Source organism: Podarcis filfolensis, assembly GCF_964270895.1.
Source record: "Podarcis filfolensis genome assembly, chromosome: Z".
NCBI classification, from domain to species: Eukaryota; Metazoa; Chordata; class Lepidosauria; order Squamata; family Lacertidae; genus Podarcis; species Podarcis filfolensis.
In genome coordinates this window covers 35,224,496-35,242,962 of record NC_139617.1, presented here as the reverse complement: position 1 = coordinate 35,242,962, position 18,467 = coordinate 35,224,496, and the positions used below count along the sequence as shown (strand labels likewise).

Below are 18,467 nucleotides of genomic sequence, written 5' to 3'. Positions count from 1 at the left end.
AAATATGTACGTGGGTCAAAAGTACATACAAAAATGTGTTTATCGAAAGAACCTCCGTACAAAATGCTGAAGAGTTTTCAGGAAGATTTTTTTAATTGGAAATTGCTCCGGAAATGTGAAGAATGGTGAGCCTGAAAGACATTTGACTCAGCCTGATGCTCTTGAGCATCCTAGGAAAACAAGTGATCAATGCACAAATGGATACCAGTATATACTAGTGTTCATACCTATCTGTAGCATGCAAGCTACTTTGAGCTCTTTGGAGAAAAAGGTGAAATATAAATGCAAAAAATAGATAAACAATAGCATTGGGTAGAATTGGGTGAACAGTTATGTGGGACGGTCCCTGTGTCTAGGGACAGTCCACTATGTGGTTGGGGTTCAGGTCATATGAAAGACTGTATCTCACTTTGTGAGCCTGTCTGGGTGCTGTGGTCCTCAGGTGGGTACTTGCTCTCAGTCCCATCAACATCAGAGACACAAGAGAGAGAGAGAGAGAGAGAGAGAGAGAGAGAGAGAGATGGACAGACAGACAGACAGACAGACAGACAGACAGACTCTTCTGTGGCTTCTCCCTTATTGTGGGATCCCCTCCCAACAGAGGTAAGACTGGCTGCCTCTTTGCTTTCCTTCTGCTGGCAGGCAAAGACCTTCCTGTTCAGACCAGCCTTTGGAAACTAAGGCGCAGGCGATGCTGATCACTGGGCTGCTGTCGGGGCAAAGTGGATTTGAATGGTTGGCTCTAAATATGTTCGCATGTATTTTAATTACTGGTCTTAACTACTCAGCTTTTATTACTTCATAGTGGCATTTTTAAATGTTGGAAGCCTACTTGAATCCAAGCTTGGGAAGAAAGGATATGAATGATGATGATGATGATGATGATGATGATGATGATGATGGTGATATCACACACAGATTTCACCTTGAAATTCAAGTTTCAGACTCAAAGTGAAAATTTCACACTCAAAATACTAATGGCAAATGTGTTTCAGCCACGTCTGAATCTCAGGTTCCAGTTTGGTCTCAAACCCCATCCTGGAACGGGAAGCCACAATGCTGCCACAACTCTCTCCATGTTTAGGTGGCGCATTTGTTCAACTGCCGTGGGAGCAGAAACCAAGAGCGCTCCCCTTTCCAATTTTCGCTGCTCAATCCTCCCTTTATTGCAGCTTTCATCCTGTCATACCTGCTGATTGTTGACAGAGCAAAAGTAGAAGACCCAAAAAAACAAAACAAAATCAATTCCATCAGTTGGCCCTGCTCTCCTCTCTTCCTCCTCCTCCTCCTCCTCTCACCATCACCATCTCCCTCCCCCACTGCTATTGTATTATGGGTTTATGTCAAGGTATGTTAGGTGCTAAATTAAACGTCAACCCAACTGTACGTTCTTGGGCTCCGGCAGGAGAAAATGAGTTGCCGGACTTGGAAAAGATCCAGTGTGCTCGGCTCAGCAGGCTGAATGCCGCGGCGTGACAGGCCCACTGAATCACTCCCCCTGCAGATTTCCAGGGCTGCGTGAAGCCAAGACAAATTTATTTTTAATGGTAAATTTTATTGTCAGAGTTAAGTCGAAACAGCTTCGAGAGAAACAAGCCCCCCAGCTGTTTTGAAAGACGGTGGGGTGAGGCTCTTGTCAGGGGCCGGGGGTCTGCCAGGGATGAAATGAGCTGGACCAAACTCCATGGAAGATGGTGACCACCGATACAGCCTGCTCTGAATGTATGAAGGGATCCACCACCTGCAAGACAACCCTCCCCCCACCTTGTTTATGCATTTAATCTTATTGTGGATAACAAAAGTGAACTGTGGAAATAAAGAACCACAGTGCTGGAAAGTAGAGGCTGTTCCATTTGGGTGAACAGGGCACTGCTCCCCACTCCCCTTCTTCAGTCTGTGGTCAGCAAGATCCCACCTGCCCGCCCTCTTACTTACAACTGATTGGAGGGGGCTCTGCCTGTCATTGGCTCTGACAACACCTGCTGTTGATTTTCCTGCCTTCTGCCCTACCAGAGGAGGCTGGTCCATGAGGGCAAATGGGGCAGTGCCCCACCAACCTCAGTCTCCCTTCAGCCAGCTCCCACCCAATCTCCTTTCATATTTACAACTAATCCAGGAGGTTGTGCCATCTCCTTCCTCCTCAGCCTCTGTGTTTCCCCTTGTAGAACTCAATAGAAAAGAGGACAAAGCCCGCTTTCTCTGTATAACGCATTTCAATATTCTCATAGTCTTCAGGCCAAGATGGGTAGTCAATGGATTTTAAATATCTGTTTGGATGTATTCTGCATGAAAAACACTTCATGCATGCTCAGAGGCCCGACAGCAGCCAAGTTAATGCATGAAAAAAGAACAAAGGTGCATGAAAATGCATACAATAGGAAACAGAATCTACTAAATTGCATTATATTAGGGAAATGTATATATTAGGAGAGGCTTACACTAAAATGCTGATGATTTTTTAAAGAAAGAATCTTCAAACTGAAGTGGAAAGTTGGAGAACTGAACTTAAGATTCTCCTCTTAAAACTCTAGATAATGGAAAGGGAGAATGGTAGATCAGCCAGCTCTCCCTATCGCCCTTCCTGCAGGGTGCAAAGCCCCTTGTGGTGAGGACTTTCGCCAGCCAACAGGAGGGGCTGAACAGGAAGAGGTGATAGCAGAGCTGGAGTCAGAGGGGCAGGACTTGATTTTGTCACCAGGAACCATTCTTGACTTCCACAGATGGGATCAGATGCACCAGCAGAGTGTGTGTTTGCCCACGTAGCAGTCTTGTAAGGCAAGAGAGTCCCATAGCTTTAGACATTCGGCAGGAGGGGCATGAAAATCTGTGGGGCATCTTCATCACTTTCATTCAGCCCTGCCTCTCTGTCTAGAAAGTGGATAAAGAAAAGTCCGCATCTCGCTTAACACTAGAATTTGTGGACATCCAATGAAGCTGAATGTTGGAAGACTCAAGACAGATTAAAGAAAGCCCTTCTTCACACAGTGCATAGCTAACCTACAGAACTCATTCCCACAGTAGCGATGGCTACCAGCCTAGATGACTTTAAAAGAGGATTAGGCAAACTTATGGAGGACAAAGCACAGTTGGAGGCAAAAATGCTTCTGAATTCCAGTAGCTGGAAAGAAGGAGAGAATGCTCTTGTGTCCAAATCTTGCTTGAGGGCTTCCCATAATGGGCATCTGGTTGACCACTGTGGGACCAGGATGCTGGCCTAGATGGGCCATTGAGCAGATTCTTCTCATGTCATTATGTCTACATTGGAATTGTGACTTCTGAACCTTGTACTCACTGCTGAGCCTATCCTGTCATTTGCCTGATTGAAGATCTCTTCCTAACCCTCTCCAGTAAGAGCCACCATTGTTGTGTTTGGGGACGGGAGGGTAGTGGCCTTCCCATATTGGGGAAACAAGCACCCCTTCCCTAATTCCTTCCCCCAAATGCCCCACTAGGCTAAGAACAAAGAGCTAGAAACATGCCTGGCTATAATTTAGCTACTGTGCTGTGGGTGGGTGGCTCCAGGGATGTCCCCCCTCCTCAAAAAAAACCCACTGTAATGTCTTTTTCCATGTCCTTACTGCATCTTGACCATCTGGTTCTTTTTCTCTGGGGCCCAAACACACTGGGAAATGGGGAGGGTTAATGTACCATGAGGAGGCCAGCTCTCCTGTTCTTTGAGCTTCATTAAAGGTCCTTCAAGCCATGAAGAAAACAAAAAACCAGTGGCATTCTGGGGCCACCCAATACTCACAAGGCCTTCAAATGTCTCTGGGTTGGATCCAGCATTACTTCTCTCTATATGCATCATTAATGATGAGCAGGGAAATGGAGAAATGTGGAGAAAAGAGGCAACAACGTGGATATTTGTGGTAGTGGAATGGTCACCTATGTAGCAGGCGCAAAGAGGGCTGTGGCTCAGTAATAGAACACCTGCTTTGCAGGCAGAAGGTCCCAGGTTCAATCCCCCAGTGGCATCTCTAGGTTGTGCTGGGAGAGACTGCTCTCTGAAATACCAGAGAGCTGCTGCCAGAATTAGATGGACCAATGGGTTTTAAACCTGTGTACGCATACTATCCAAAATGCATATTTATCCTGTACTTTTCTGTAAAATGTCTGTCATCATTTCTCAACCCAGCCTCACACCGGTTGTAGTTCTTAAGCTTTTTCTAATTCATCCCTAGCCAAGGTGTGAACACCTCTGCATAGGGCGAAGACATTCCCACCCTGTCAACACCCCCTGGTGTGTAGGCAAATGGAAACAAATCTGACACTAATGAAGCCATGCTGATGTGAACAGTTTCCCTGTGCTCAGTGCGCTTCAAGGCACTTTGCTGTGCTTCAGCACAGTGAGGTGAACACTCCCTTGCATAAAGCAAATGTTACTGCACACTTTCCAGGGTGTTCTCCTGTCTCGTTCCATATCGCAAGAAGTCAGATCTTTTTGGGAAGCTGGTTTGTCACGCAAGATCTCCTGACAGACTCTAATTGTGCAATGTGAATTTGTCAGCACATGACTGAATCCTACCTGGAAACAGTGGCAGCCTGGAAGCACACTGAGTTGTTTGCCTGCCTTGTGGGTGAGACCCTGACATGTTTTGCAGGGTTTTTGGGCCAGAAACGCACAATCATGTGTCCCAGGAGACCATCTTGAGGCATCTACAATAAGGAAGCAATTGCAGAGATTCACAGCAAGCAGTGATGTTGCACAGACTCCCTCTTTCTTTCTTTCTTTCTTTCTTTCTTTCTTTCTTTCGTCTCTCTCCCTCCCTCTCCCTCCATCTCTTATTGGCTGCCAGCATCTAAGGAGGGAGTAAAAAATGACATGCAGTTGCAACTAACTGTCTAAATCTGCAATGCTGTACAATTAATTAGCGTGGGGCGTGCAGAAGGACAGCTTGCAATGATTCTGGGAGCTGGGAGGCCTCTTTTAGCTCTCTTGGAAAAGCCACCCAGAATCAGCCAGCTGTGAGGGGCTAATGAAACACAGAGGATCTCCTCTCCCTAACTCTGCACACCCTTCAATGGCTCCATCTCACTTACAAGCCCCCTGGTCCTTCCCACTGCTATGTGTCCGATCTCACCTGTGATTATTATTGTTATCCAGGTCAGAGGACTCTGCCCAAGGCAAAATGTCAGTGCAACTTGAACAGTGCAGAATTTAGAGGGGAGGAGGGGAAGGGGAGCGTGTGCGTAGTTATAGAAATCATTCTACTGTACTGTTACGTGCCGCCCTAATCTCCAAGTTCCAGGCATTTACCCAGGGTTTAGTTTCCATGGAATGAACGTGAGTGGAGACTGTGGTATCCTTAGAATATATGGTCAAATATGCACATATACGGTATATGGGATGCGGGTGGTGCTGTGGATTAAACCACAGAGCCTAGGACTTGCCGATCAGAAGGTCAGCGGTTCGAATCCCCGTGACGGGGTGAGCTCCCGTTGCTCAGTCCCTGCTCCTGCCAACCTAGCAGTTCGAAAGCATGAAGTGCAAGTAGATAAATAGGTACCATTCCAGTGGCAAGGTAAACGGCATTTCCGTGCGCTGCTCTGGTTTGCCAGAAGCGGCTTAGTCATGCTGGCCACATGACCCGGAAGCTGTATGCCGGCTCCCTCGGCCAGTAAAATGAGATGAGCACCGCAACCCCAGAGTCGTTCACAACTGGACCTAAGGTCAGGGGTCCCTTTACCCTTTACCTTTATGCACATATATACAACCTGAGCATAAAGTGGAAGCACGCACAGCATTCACCCCCAACAGATCTTGCTTCTCCATTAGTCACAGCTTTGGATCCAGCACAGAGCAAGCATGGCTCTGTGTATCCAGCTTCCATCCTGCTTCCAGCTCAGCTCTCACAAAGCACACTGGCTCTTGTTCTCCTAGGTGAGGCAGGTGGAGGAAAGACCCATCCAACCTAGAGGGCACCATCACTTAGCTGTAGCTCTTGCAACTGAGCTCCTTCTTTTGGGATGCGGATGAGGACACTTAGTGGGCACCTAAGTGGCCATGTGTATCACAAAGAAACCTGCCTGACTGGTTCAGCAAACTCCTCAGGCTGGAAAAGGTTCTGCCTTGCACCATCGTGGCCTTCTGGCTGCACACTGTCAGAAACTGGATACTCATTTAGACAAGTCTTTTGGTAGGACCCAATAAGCTGATACCTGTGCCCTTATCTGAAACTTATTGTTTCTGTAGCCAGTGCTATGGGAGATTCTGGCCCATCCCTCCTGGGTGTGTCTGTCTAGCTATCCAGGCAGGGTGGGGACCTGGAGCCAGAGAAACTGCCAGGCTGAGCACAGCAAGGCAGGCTGGTAAGTGGCTCCAGATCCAACGCCAAAAGCCAGTGACAAGTAGAGCCAACTAATTCTCTTTTTGCCCTCCTCCTCCTTGCTAAGTTCTGCAAGCGCCAATGCTAAGACTAAGGAGGAGCCAATTGTTAAGCAGGGCCACCCTCCTGGACTAGTTGTAGGAGGAAGGGAAGTTGCATCTGGCTGAGGGCAAACTGAGGTTGGTGGGGCAGTGTTCCATCCACCCTCCTGGGCGAAGCTTCCACAGCTCAGCTCAGAGGCAGGCTGCCCAGACATCTTATAGATTGGGGTAAAACAGAAAATGCCACCCTCCATGGCCTCCTTCTCTGCTGCCCTCCCATTTCTCCAGCCTCCTCTGCAGATCCCCCCACAAACACACTGAAGGCAGAGGGGGAATAAAAGGAGGCTGGGGAGGGACAGACAGCAGCAATGAGGATGTGCCTTAGAGGCTAGATCTCCACCTGAGGAGACTGCTTCATCATGTCTTGTGGTCGGGTCCTTCTGCTACCTCAGTTTAGTTGGGGGGTGTCCTTTGCCTTGTTTTCTGGAGTTTGCTGAGCTCTGCATGGAGACCCCCCCCCCCCCGCAATCTGCAGCCATCTATGCAGAGTGTCAAATCCTGGCAGAATCAGATTGCTATTTTTTTTCTTTGGGGGAGGGGTCAGGGAATGCAGGTGGGAAAGAAAACAGGTTCTGGTCAGATGGAGCAGGAAGCTTAACTTGATTGACAGTGCTGAAATCTGCTGCCAATTAAGAAACTCATACCTGCCTGCCAAGGCTGAGATTGGAACGCATTCTTTTATCCTCACCCCATTGCATTAGGAAGAAAAACGAACAAGTGAGCCTGTGAGTAAGTGATGCAATAGCCAAAATGTACCCGCCATGAATAGTCAGGACATGCTGCAGCTCTGCAGAAGTACTGTGAAAGCACAAAATGTTGCATTGGCCTCAGAATCCAGCTTACTGGCTTTTTGAACAAAACCGGCTCCAAGTTTCTAGTCCTTGTGGGTGCAAGAAATGCAAAGGCAATGCTTAGAGTCATCACAAAAGCAGTCTGGGTGGCTGAGGCAAGTTTTTCTCAGTGGTTGCGGGGGTGGGGAGAGGGGAGAGACCTCCTAGCCAAATGTAGCAGGAATGGAGAGCCATTGGCCCTCCTGTTGTTGCTGGACTACAGTTCCCATCAGCCCCAGCAAGTATGGCCAATGACCAGAGATGATGGGAGTTATCATTCAGCAACATCTGTAAGTCCATAGGTTCTCCACACTAAATGTATTACTTTGCCCTATGGCCAGCAAAAGCATGCTAGATCGGGCTTCCTCAATCTCGGCCCCCCAGATGTTTTGAGACTACAATTCCCATGATCCCTAGCTAGAAGGACCAATGGTCAGGGATGATGGGAATTGTAGTCTCAAACATCTGGAGGGCCGAGGTTGAGGAAGCCTGTGCTAGATTAGGCAAAATATGGTATGTGTGTTTTTAAAAAAAGATCATGCAAAACAAGAGAGAACAGGCATGTTTGCATGATTTATACAGGTTGCAGGATTATATTTATTGTTGTTCTTTTTATACTGAGTTTTTTTGGGATGTATTATTTGAATGAGAAGTGTTATAAAAATATTTTACATGAGGAATGCCTTCCTTACTTTAGTATTGCTGGAGGAGACCCTCTGATTAATGGAAGTAATTCAAGTTGATTAAGTGGCTAATGCAAGTTGATTAAGTGGCAATTTCTTGACATGTTCTGGCAGTCCAGGAACATGCATTTTTCTAATGGAAATCACACCCAGAAGCTACACACATAAATCTTTCTTTTCGTCTTTCTAGGGCAGCAGTTTTCAAGATGGTCCTGTGGAAATTTATTTGAGTTTTCCTCAATGAGACAATAATTAATGGCAGAAAATGCCCCTCAGAGAGAGCTTGTCCCTCAACAACCAACCTTTCCACTATTATTATCTTAAATAATTTAAATCTCACCCTAACCTGTGCAATGTGCATGCAGCTCTGCAATGGTTACAGTAAAATGAAACTCTACTGTAGACCCAGGGGCAGTCTACCAGGTACTTGGGAAAAACCCCAGGGAAGCTTGTGTTGCCTCCATGCCTTGCTTGCAAACTTCCCAAAACACATCTGATTGGCCACTGTGAAAAACAAGTGTCCTGGGTCAAGGTGGATTGAATGAGGCTCTTAGGTTCTTATGGGCCACATCGGGGGTAGTGAAACCTCCATGTGCAGGAGCAATCCACCTCTGAATAGCACTTGTGAGGGGACATTCATTCATTTCATTTATTGCATTTCTATCCCACCTTTTTCTTCAAGGAGTTCAAGGCGGTGTATGTTGTCTGCCCACCTTTCCTCAGTTAAGCCCCACAACAACCCTTTGAGGTAAGTTAGTCTGAGAGCCAGTGCCTGGCCCAAGATCACACAGCGAGCTTCATGGCCAAGTGGGGAATTTGGACCCTAGTTTCCCAGGTCCCAGTCCAAACCTCTAACTACTGCAGTGGACAGCCACTCATTTTTAACCTGCTCTACCTTGAAGGGTTGTTGTGAGAATGAAATGGGTGAGTGAGATGAGGAGAACCATAGACACTGCCCTGAGTTCTTTGAAGGAAGAAAAGGAAGAAAATTAAACAAATTTCTGTAGTTAGTGTGTGTGTGTGTGTGTGTGTGTGTGAGAGAGAGAGAGAGAGAGAGAGAGAGAGAGAGAGAGAATACCCAGGCAAGCTTAATTCTTTTTCCTCTCAAATGGCCAATTCACTTACATAGTGTAGATTAGTTATAACTTAAATCAGTGGTGCAGTTAGGTAATTTTAGACCCTGGATTTAATGGTCCTCCAGCCTACCCATCCTCTTTAGATGCTAATGTACATTGTTTCTCAGTGGAACATAGGAATCTGCCTCATACTGTCAGCCCGCTTACCCACCTAGCTCAGAATTGTTTACACTGACTGGCAGCGGCTCCCCAGGGTTACAGAATGAGATTCCTCTGACCCTGCCTGGAGATTCCGTGCAGGCAGGCGTTCTGCCTGGCCACAACTGGCTGTCCAAAGCCTCGTAGCGCAGCGGAGCCGGCATGTGAAACGCTTCACCTTGCTGGCTGTTTTCTGCCCTCAAGGAGCGCGCGACTGAAGTAGCTCCCTCGTGAAGCCTGGGGGCTAGAGGGGCCAGGAAAAATGTAATCGTGCGCAGGAACCAACTCCTAGGGGCTGTGGGGGGCTTCGGCCCCCGCAATAAAATATTTGAGGCAACAAAGTTGATGGACATTCCCATTCAAATAGTGTGTGTGCACTGCATCATGTGATCGATTATGCAGGGCGGGGCTTACCTGGGCCCCCACAATATTTTATTCAAGTTGGCACCCTATAACCGTGTGGTGTGGTGGGGCGGGGGGAAAGGTTCGTGCCTACCCCACCCCGCCCATTCACGCACAGCAGGCGTCGCTTGAGGGCGCCCTGTTCAGGTGCGGAAGGAAGGAAGCTGCACGTGTGAACGCAGCCCGAAGCCAAGCAGGTTGCAGAGCGGTGGGTAAAGGGGAGAAAAAGAGAGTTGCGACTGAGGAGCGGCGGTTAGAAGACAGGGCACGTTTTCATTAACAACTTTCTGGTGTTTACTTATATGTGTGTGAACGCCTCCCTTCCTGTATGTAAACGAGTGAATGTGTGTTTCCATATTCTGGGAGTGCTGGTTCCCCTCGGGAGAGAAGGAATAGAGCCTGCTGCATTATTATCATTAGTAATATTAACATTACTTTCAGTAGTATTAGTAGTAATAGTAGCACCCGTGATATCGATAGTATTAGTATTTATACTAGTAATAGTAGTATAGTAGCACTAAGCTATACAATACTGTGCTACTAGTAGTAGTATCGTAGCTTAACAATTAGTATAACGAGTGGAGGTGCGGAAGGCGATCGCCTCGCTACGCGTCTCCAAGTTCACACGCGCAAGAAACTCCTGCTAGCCTGACGCGCGCGCGGAGGAACCTTGCGTCTCGGCACCCCCACACCTCATCCCGCCGCGCTGCCTGCTTCGGCTTTCCCTGAGCGGCAGAAGTGCCGCGAGCTTCGGCCAGACAGCTTCAGTACCCGCTCCCACCCCTCAGCATACGCACGCGCGCGCGCCCCACCATCAGCATTCCCAAGAGGGGAAGTTTTCTCTAGGTGGGTCATCACCATCGCCTCCCTTTCCTTCCTTCCTTCCTTCTTTCCTCCCTCAAGCAGCCCTTCATTCCCCCCCCCCCCCGCCACGCACGCACATCCTTCCTGCAAAAGTGGGCTTGTTTTGTCTAGCCAAAAAGAGAAAGAAGAGGGGATTGCCTGGAAACGCAGAGAGAGAGATTCCCCCTCAGTTTCTTGCAGATGCGGCAGGTCCCTCCCCGTCCCCGCTCCAAATCTTCCTGAGATCCTGGCAGAAAGAGAGCGAGGGAGGAGGGAGGGAGGGAGAGCGAGCGAGCGAGCGAGCGAACGAGCGCAGGTAAAAGGATCTGCTAAGCTAGAGGAAGGAACCTCAAGACCCCACCAGGAGGCAAAATTGCTCTGTGCGTTTTCCTATCCAGCCCTTTTCTCTTCCCAGCGCTTGGGAAGCAACCCTTTGCGTGTCTTCTTCCTGCTTCTCGTTTGGAACTCTTTTTGGTGGGCGGGGTGGGGGTGGTGGGAGAGAGACTCTCTCCATCACACCCCCTTGGGTACCACTTTGGAGTTGCGGCATCACCGGGGCGACCCTCAGTTGCGTTTGTGGGATCTGTGTTTTATCTCCACCAGTCTTATCATCACCCTATCCAGAAGATGGTCAACGATCGATGGAAAAACGTGGGGGGAGCCTCTCAGCTGGAAGACGGTCCGCAGGAGAAATCCCAGGTAAGCATTTTTTTAAAAAATAAATAAATAAGTGAGGATGGTGGTCTAAGAGAGGCAAGGAATAGAAGAACGGGGGTAGGAGGATAAACCCTGAGTGAAGCAGAGAGGAACTGGTATCGATGGAGAAAGAGAGATGTACAAAAGGAAATTGGAGGGGGGCACAATTGGATGCTTATTTTGGATTAGTTACCCCCATTTATACTTACAATCAGGTGGTTAACATGGGGCTAAATAAGAAGATCTGATCCCTTCCCAACAATACACACACTATATTAATATTCCTCTGCACTTGAGGATGCAACCATCTCCATCCAGAGTAACTCTAGATTAAAAGGATGGAGGCTTTGGATTGGACAGGATACAGGATGCACTGCTTTCTCTCTGTTTCTTAGAAAACCAGCCACCCAAAAACTTTTTTATCCTCCTGTTGATGCTCCTCTCCCCTTCCTGTGCCCAGTCCTGTAACGTGACTGCAGTATCTTTGCACAAAATTAAAAAGATGTAGAAGTATTTGGGGACACGCGGATAGTACACTTTTGCCCATCCAGCCATGTGAGGTGGTTTCCCTCTTAGCTGCCAGTCAACCCACTGGCCGATCTAGCTCAGGACCAGCTCTCCATGGGTTTTAGATGGGGAGCCTCTCCCAGCCCTACCTGGAGATGCCAGGGATCAAACCTGGGACTTTCTGCATGCAAAGCAGATGTTCTGTCGCCAAGCAAGGCCCTTCCATTAAAAATACAAATAGGATCTTAGTCTCTGGGATTCAGTATGGACATAAGGGGATGCCTTATGTCAGATCATTGGTCCATTTAGCTCAGTACTGTCCACACTGACTGGCAGCAGCTCTCCAGGACTTCAGGCAGGGAGTCTTTCCCAATTCAACCTGGAGATGTCAGGGACGGAAACTGGGACCTTCTGCATGCAAAGCAGTTGCTTTACCACTGAGCTGTGAGCTTTCCCTGAAAAGCAAAGCAAGATGCTAGTCCTCATAATTTTGAATCAAGAGCTGAATTAAATAGAGATATACGAAGGTGTTTTATACTGAGACAGACCACTGGTCCAGTTAGCTCAGGATCAGCTGCTCTCTAGGGGTCTCAGACAGGGAGTCTCATACCAACCCTACCTGAAGATGCTGTGGGTTGAACCTGGTACCTTCTGCATGGAGGATATGCTGTGCTACTGAGCTACAGCCCTTGCCAGCAACGAAAACACAATAAACTGCTTTATAGTGAGTTCATCTGCTATACTGATGGGTAGCTGCTCCCACAGAGTTTTCCCCAGCCCTACCTAGAGATGCCGGGGATTGAACCTGAGATCTTTCACCTGCAGAGCAGGTAGTCTGCAACTGAGCTAAGCCCCTTTCCCTAAAAGTAAAGATTCTAGTCCTCATAGTTTTAAATACAATTATACAGGAACACAGGTAACTGTCAGACCATTGGTTCTATCTACCATCAGTACTATCTACACGGAACGGCAGCAGCTCCCCAGGATTTCAGGGCAGTGGGCATTTCCAGACATACCTGGAGGTGCTGGCAATTGAACTTGGAGCCTTCTGCATGCAGAAGCAGGTGTCCTACCACTATACAGCAGCCCATCCCATCAAATGAAATCATGATCCAGGCTTTAGGTTGCTGAATTAAAGTCTGATTTCAACAGAAACATAGGAAAGTGGTTTCTATTGGGTCAAGCCATTGGGCCCATCAATCTCAGTACTGTCTATACTGACCAGTGGCAGCTCTCCAGGGGTTTAAAGCAGGAAGAGTTTCCCAGCCCATGCCAGGGATTAAACTGGGACTTTTTGCTTCCCACAGATGCTCTAAAACTGAGCTATGGATGCTCTTTGTGAACAAAGGAAGCTGTCTTGTTCAGAGCCAGACCACTGGTCCATCTAGTTCAGGACTGTCTACACTGACTGGCAGTAGCCCTACAGGGTTTCAGGCAATGGTTGTGTCTCCAACTCCTGCCTGGAGACTGAGCCTGGGACCTTCCGCATGCAAGGCAAGATGCCCAACCACTGAGCTACGGCTCTTTCCCTAAAAATAAAGCAAGATTGCACTGCAGGGGGGTTGGACTAGATGATCCTCAGGGTCCCTCCCAACTCTACAGTTCTAAGATCACAGACCTTGTGACTCTGAAGAAAAGACTGATTTTTAAAAAGAATTTAGCATAAGTCAGACATGGGTCCATCCAGCCCAAGATTGTCTGCACTGACTGACAGCTGCTCTCCAGAGCTTTCAGGCAGGGAGTCTTTCCCAGCTGCACCTGGAGGTGCTCTTGGGGCTTGAACCCGGGACCTTCTGCATGCAAAACAGATGTTCTGCTGCTGAGCTCTGGGCTGTCCTCTTCAAACCGTCACCCCCTTCCCTATGCTGCCAAGTTGAGTGGCATCCGGTCATCCACTGCTGCCAGGATAGGGGTGGAGGACGCAGGTGCATGGCTAGCAGCAGTCTTTGGAACAGGTGCTCTCTCTGAAACACTGTGGAGTTGGGTGGCTGGGAGCCCATCATCCGCCCTGGCAACCCTCACCTCTGTTTGTGCGAGATTAGCAGGCGTGCACAGGTCTCTCGCTGGAGTTTCAGGATGGCAGGCTCTGTACATTCACTCCCAGCTTCACCCTCCTGCACACACACACAACCTTCCCCAGGGACCCTCTTGGAACCTGTGTTGCTGGCTGTTGGCAAAATCCTCCTTGAATTATTTAGTTTATTTATTTACAGACAGAATGTCACTCTCTTTCTCTCTGACTCAGAGGCTGAGCCACAAGACAGGCAAATGGATAAACAGGCTGGGGGAGAGGGGGAATGACACTCCCCATCTTGCACCCCCCCTCTCCAAAGCGCCTATAGAAAACTCATATCTTCCCTTATGAACCCAGGGGCACTCTGGTGTTGCAAGAAATGGTATGGGTTGGTTGATTGATTGATTGATTGATTGATTGACTGCATTTGCATGTACATGGTTTTCTCCAACTCTTCATTTTAATCCCCACAACAACCCTGTGAGGTAGGTTAGGATAAGAGAGGTAGTGAGTGGCTCAGTGTCTCCCAGTGAACTTCATGGCTGGATGGGGATTGGTCTAGTGCTCTAACCACTACACCACAGTGGCTCTTGGTGATAGTAGACAGAAGACAAGCTGTAGGCAGAGCCAGAGCCAATTAGAAGTGGAGCCAACTAATTCTAGTTTTGTCTCCCACCCCTTCTACAAGGGGCGACACTGAGACTAAGGAGGAATAAGTTGACAACTAGGGGCACCCGCTGGACTGCTTGTGAGTAAGAAGACAGGCAGGTGGGTTTTGCCTGGGGGGAAAGGTTGGTGGGGCAGTGCCCTTTTCACCCAAATGGGCAAGCCTCTAGAACTTTCAGTACACAATTGGAACAGAACCTCCAGGCTCAGAAGCAGTCTACTGCAACTTTAGATGCCAGAGACAAACAACTAGTGAGAGCTGCTGCCTTCAAGTCCAGCTTCTGGGTGTCATGACTAGCCATAAGAACATAAGAAATGCCTGCTGGATCAGGCCAATGGCCCACCTAGTCTGGCATCCTGTCCTCCCAGGGACTAACCAGATGCTTCAGTAGGAAAACTGCAAGCAGGATCTGAGCAGATGAGCAAGTCTCCCCTGCAGTTTCCAGCATTACTGCCTCTGACTACATGGGCCCCCTTTGGCCTGCGCCAGCAGGGATATTCTAAGGTTCTTACTTATTTTAAACAAGATTTATATTCCACTGTTGTAAATTGATTATTGTTATTAGTATTACACAGCAGCCTGGGATCAATTTGGATGAAGTGCTGTTTAGGATCGTTAAAGAACAAACTCATACACAGAAAGCACTGCCTCTGCTGCTGGGAATGTGCCTGAAGCCTGGTGCAATGAAGACTCCTTTTAAGGAGGAATTTGCAGTAGTAGAAGTAAAATAGCCTGGAGAAATGTGCAACAGTAATGTTAAATAATCTATGTCGGGGTGGGGAAACTTTTTAAACCCAAGGGCCACATTCCTTTTGGGGGGGCATATTCCAGCGACATGTGGGGAGCCAGAGGGGAAAGAAGGACAAGCAATGGATGCAAATGTTACTTTAGACTTGTTTCTATGTTTACATGCACGCACCTCTCTCCATCCTCCATGCAGAGCTTTGCCACTGAGATGCAACTCCCTGTTTGTTCCTGCCAACAACCCTTTGCTGCCTCAGCCTAGTTCTCTCTGAACCTTCCATCCTCCTGTGAGAAGGGGGGAAACACACCACATTTTACGCTACACGTGCTAGTCACTGGGTGCTAGATCTCTGTGGGACTGTTTTGGGGCATCAGACCCCTGTCCCCCCACCAAAACAAAGGAGACTTGATAAACCACCCTTTCTCGTCGAGAATATGTTTCTCTGCCTGTTCTCTCCCTCCCCAAATCTCTCAAATCAGCAGACCTTGTAACAGCCAAAATTGGATAATTTCTTTGCGGAAGGATTCTCCTTGTACTGCATCCTCCCTGCCTAGGATTTTGATAATATGACTTCCATTCTAATGTTTAGCGGAGACATCAGATTCACTGTACTTCCTTTTGTGTATGTCCGCCCCCCCCCCTCAGCCTATCTGCTGATTTCAGTAGAATTTACTTCCAGTTTTCGTGTGCAAAAGACTGCAGCTGTGGAGAGCAGGCCCTACATATAACATGTGTTGAGAGTGGGGGAGAGGACTTGTGACTCTCCGTGAATTGTTGGACTCCAACTCTCATTGTCCCTGACTATTGGCAGTTGTTGACTGGGGCTGATGAGAGTTGGAGTCCAACAGCACCTGGAGGGTCGTGGGCTTTCTTTTCTGGCTTCACACCTCTGTGAGTGCGTTCAATAGGTGATCCCTAACTGGTTGGGGCCCTTGTGTAGGACAAGGATACAGAGCCTGTTTGGGGTGTGTGCATGTCAAATTGTAAACAGTAAGGTCTGCTGTTGCAGTTAACATACTAAACTCAAAGTAGCTTCCAAAAAATATACTGGCATATTTACAGGCTCTCAAGTCTCAAATATTGAAATGTACCTTTCCTAATGAACCAACTAATGCTTCAGTTTACAGTATTCACTTACCAACTAAAGCTTACTGCCCTGTGTTCTGCCTCCGCTGTCAGAGGCAATCTGCTTCTGAGTATCAGTTGCTGGGAAGCACAAGTGAGAAGAATGGTTGTTGCACTCAGGTACTGCTTGTAGGCTTCTCATAATGGGACTCTTGTCTAGCCACTTAACCCTTCAATACATTATGGTTTGCAAGGGACTTATCTACACTATCACTACACTTTTATTTTGAAGGAAAAGCAGCCATGTGCTCTCCCCTCTCCCAAGAAAGATTGGGGGCTTTCTCTCCTCCTCCTCCTCCACCTCCTCTTGCTTCATTTATTACATTTTATCCCACCTTTCTTTCAAGAAGCTCAATTACATACTTCTCCATCTCCCCATGTAATCATCACAACAACCCTATGAGCAAGTGTCTGGCCAAAGCTCACCCAGGGAGCTTCATGACTGAGTGGTGGATTTGAACCCTGGTCTCCCAAGCCCTTGTCCTGCACTCTAACCATTGCACCACACTGGGTCTTTGTTGCCTCCAAAGGTGCTGTTTTCTGGATCAGGGCCCTCCTTGCATGATTACTTTTCCTTTGTATGATGAATAGGCAAAACAAAACAAAACCAGCCATACTATTACTAAAATACAGCGTGTTTTTTAAATTAAGGTTTACTCAGAGTAAACCTGTTGAAATGAATGGACCTAACTTAATATTTTTCAATTTCAATGGGTCTGTTCTGAAAAATAAAAACTTATTTGAATACATCCCAGAGTGTTTTAACACAATGCATAGTTTGACCTACTGAGTTTGGCCTAATTTTCAGAGCCAAATGACATGTCACGTTAACTGATATCAATACAAAAGCCATATTTGTCTTCAGGAATAAAGAGAAATGTGTTTGAGCGCCCCTTGAGACTGGCTCTGAATAAGGATCTTTCTAGTAGAAAATGGAATGAATGCTCAGAGATGACAACTAGCTTCCTCAGTTGTCTCAATGCACCATCTGATGAAGGTGGTTGTCACAGAATCTTAGGCCATTTTGCATTAAAAAAAGAAAGAATAAAAAAAGCATATTCAAAGTTAGTCCTTTAGAGAAACACATTTCTCTAAATGTGTTTTTAACTTCTCTACGTAGAAGAAGTAGCCACCTAGCATCACAGAATCACTGAACTGTGGAGTTGAAAGGGACACATCTAGTCCAACTTGCAATGCATGAATCACATCTTTTCCTTTAGCGGGGAATAAGTAGCTTTGTTTGGGGGATCCCAATCTGGAATTGGGGAAATCAGATAGATTAAGGTGGGAAGTGTTAATCTTGCCCATTGCTGCAATTCTCCCCACCTTCCTACACACCAGAGTTCTAGACCTGATCAGATCACTACCATCTCCCCTAGCTGCTATCTAAAGCGTTTCAAAAACATTTTCCAGACCACATTTACATTTTTTTTTAAAAAAATGCTTATTCCTATATACATTAAAATGTAAGGGTGTCATCACAAAATCCCCATTGAAGAATTTGTAGTATCTCATCCGAATCCTGGATTTGCATGAAGTTGGGGCAGAAGGCAAAAGAGAAGGCAGGTTTTAAAATGGCAATTTTAAACAACAGCATAGTTTTCAATAAAGCAGGGATGTTGGGACACAGGCAGGGTTGGTGAGCAATATGAGCAGGGGGCAGCCCCTAGTATTTTTGTTACTATCCTTTGACATGCAAATGATGCTTTCTTATGTGCTCATTCTTTGGCATGAAAGAAAGAATCGTGGAAGTGCTCATTTAAAAGTTGCTGAAGTGCTTTAGGTCCAGGCAGAGGGAAATTGGGTTGTTGATATCACATGCACCAGCTAATAGCTCGTCCCATTCTATAAACATCCCTCCCGTTTAGGCTGTTGGAAACGTCTGTAATCCTTTTTCTTTTTCAACACATGCAAAATGAGATGTTTGTACTGAATTTGATGAGGGCGCTTTTGTAAGGCGGGCGTAGAACCTGCCTTTGCCAATGTTTGAAAGTGTCTTTCACAGCTGATTTGGTTAGTGAGTGCCTTGTCAGGAAGACAACCAGGTTCTCTGAGATTTGGGAGCATGAGATCTAATCCTCCCAGACCACAATCCCACTTAAAAGTGCTGTGCGGTGTAAAATCCTCCCTAGGAAGGCAACAGATGCGGTGGCTCAGACTAGATTACAGGAAAGAAGTACCTTGAAGGGGATCAATCCTTGTTATCACAGCAGGAGGTGAAACACAAACATTTTTTTTTATTTTTTTTAAAAGG

General features: G+C 47.2%; 2 protein-coding genes across 2 annotated transcripts in view; both read left to right on the top strand.

Moving 5' to 3' along the window:
- Positions 1–18,467, top strand: part of QRFP (pyroglutamylated RFamide peptide) — a 135,938-nt gene that overhangs the window by 31,902 nt on the left and 85,569 nt on the right. The gene's annotated exons all lie outside the window — the stretch shown is intronic.
- Positions 10,357–18,467, top strand: part of FIBCD1 (fibrinogen C domain containing 1) — a 69,316-nt gene continuing 61,205 nt past the window's right edge. Inside the window, exons 1-2 of the mRNA XM_083596467.1 lie at positions 10,357–10,462; positions 11,063–11,158. Coding sequence (XP_083452593.1) covers positions 11,087–11,158 — 72 coding nt within the window. The 5' untranslated portion in view covers positions 10,357–10,462; positions 11,063–11,086. The remainder of the gene's footprint in view (positions 10,463–11,062; positions 11,159–18,467) is intronic.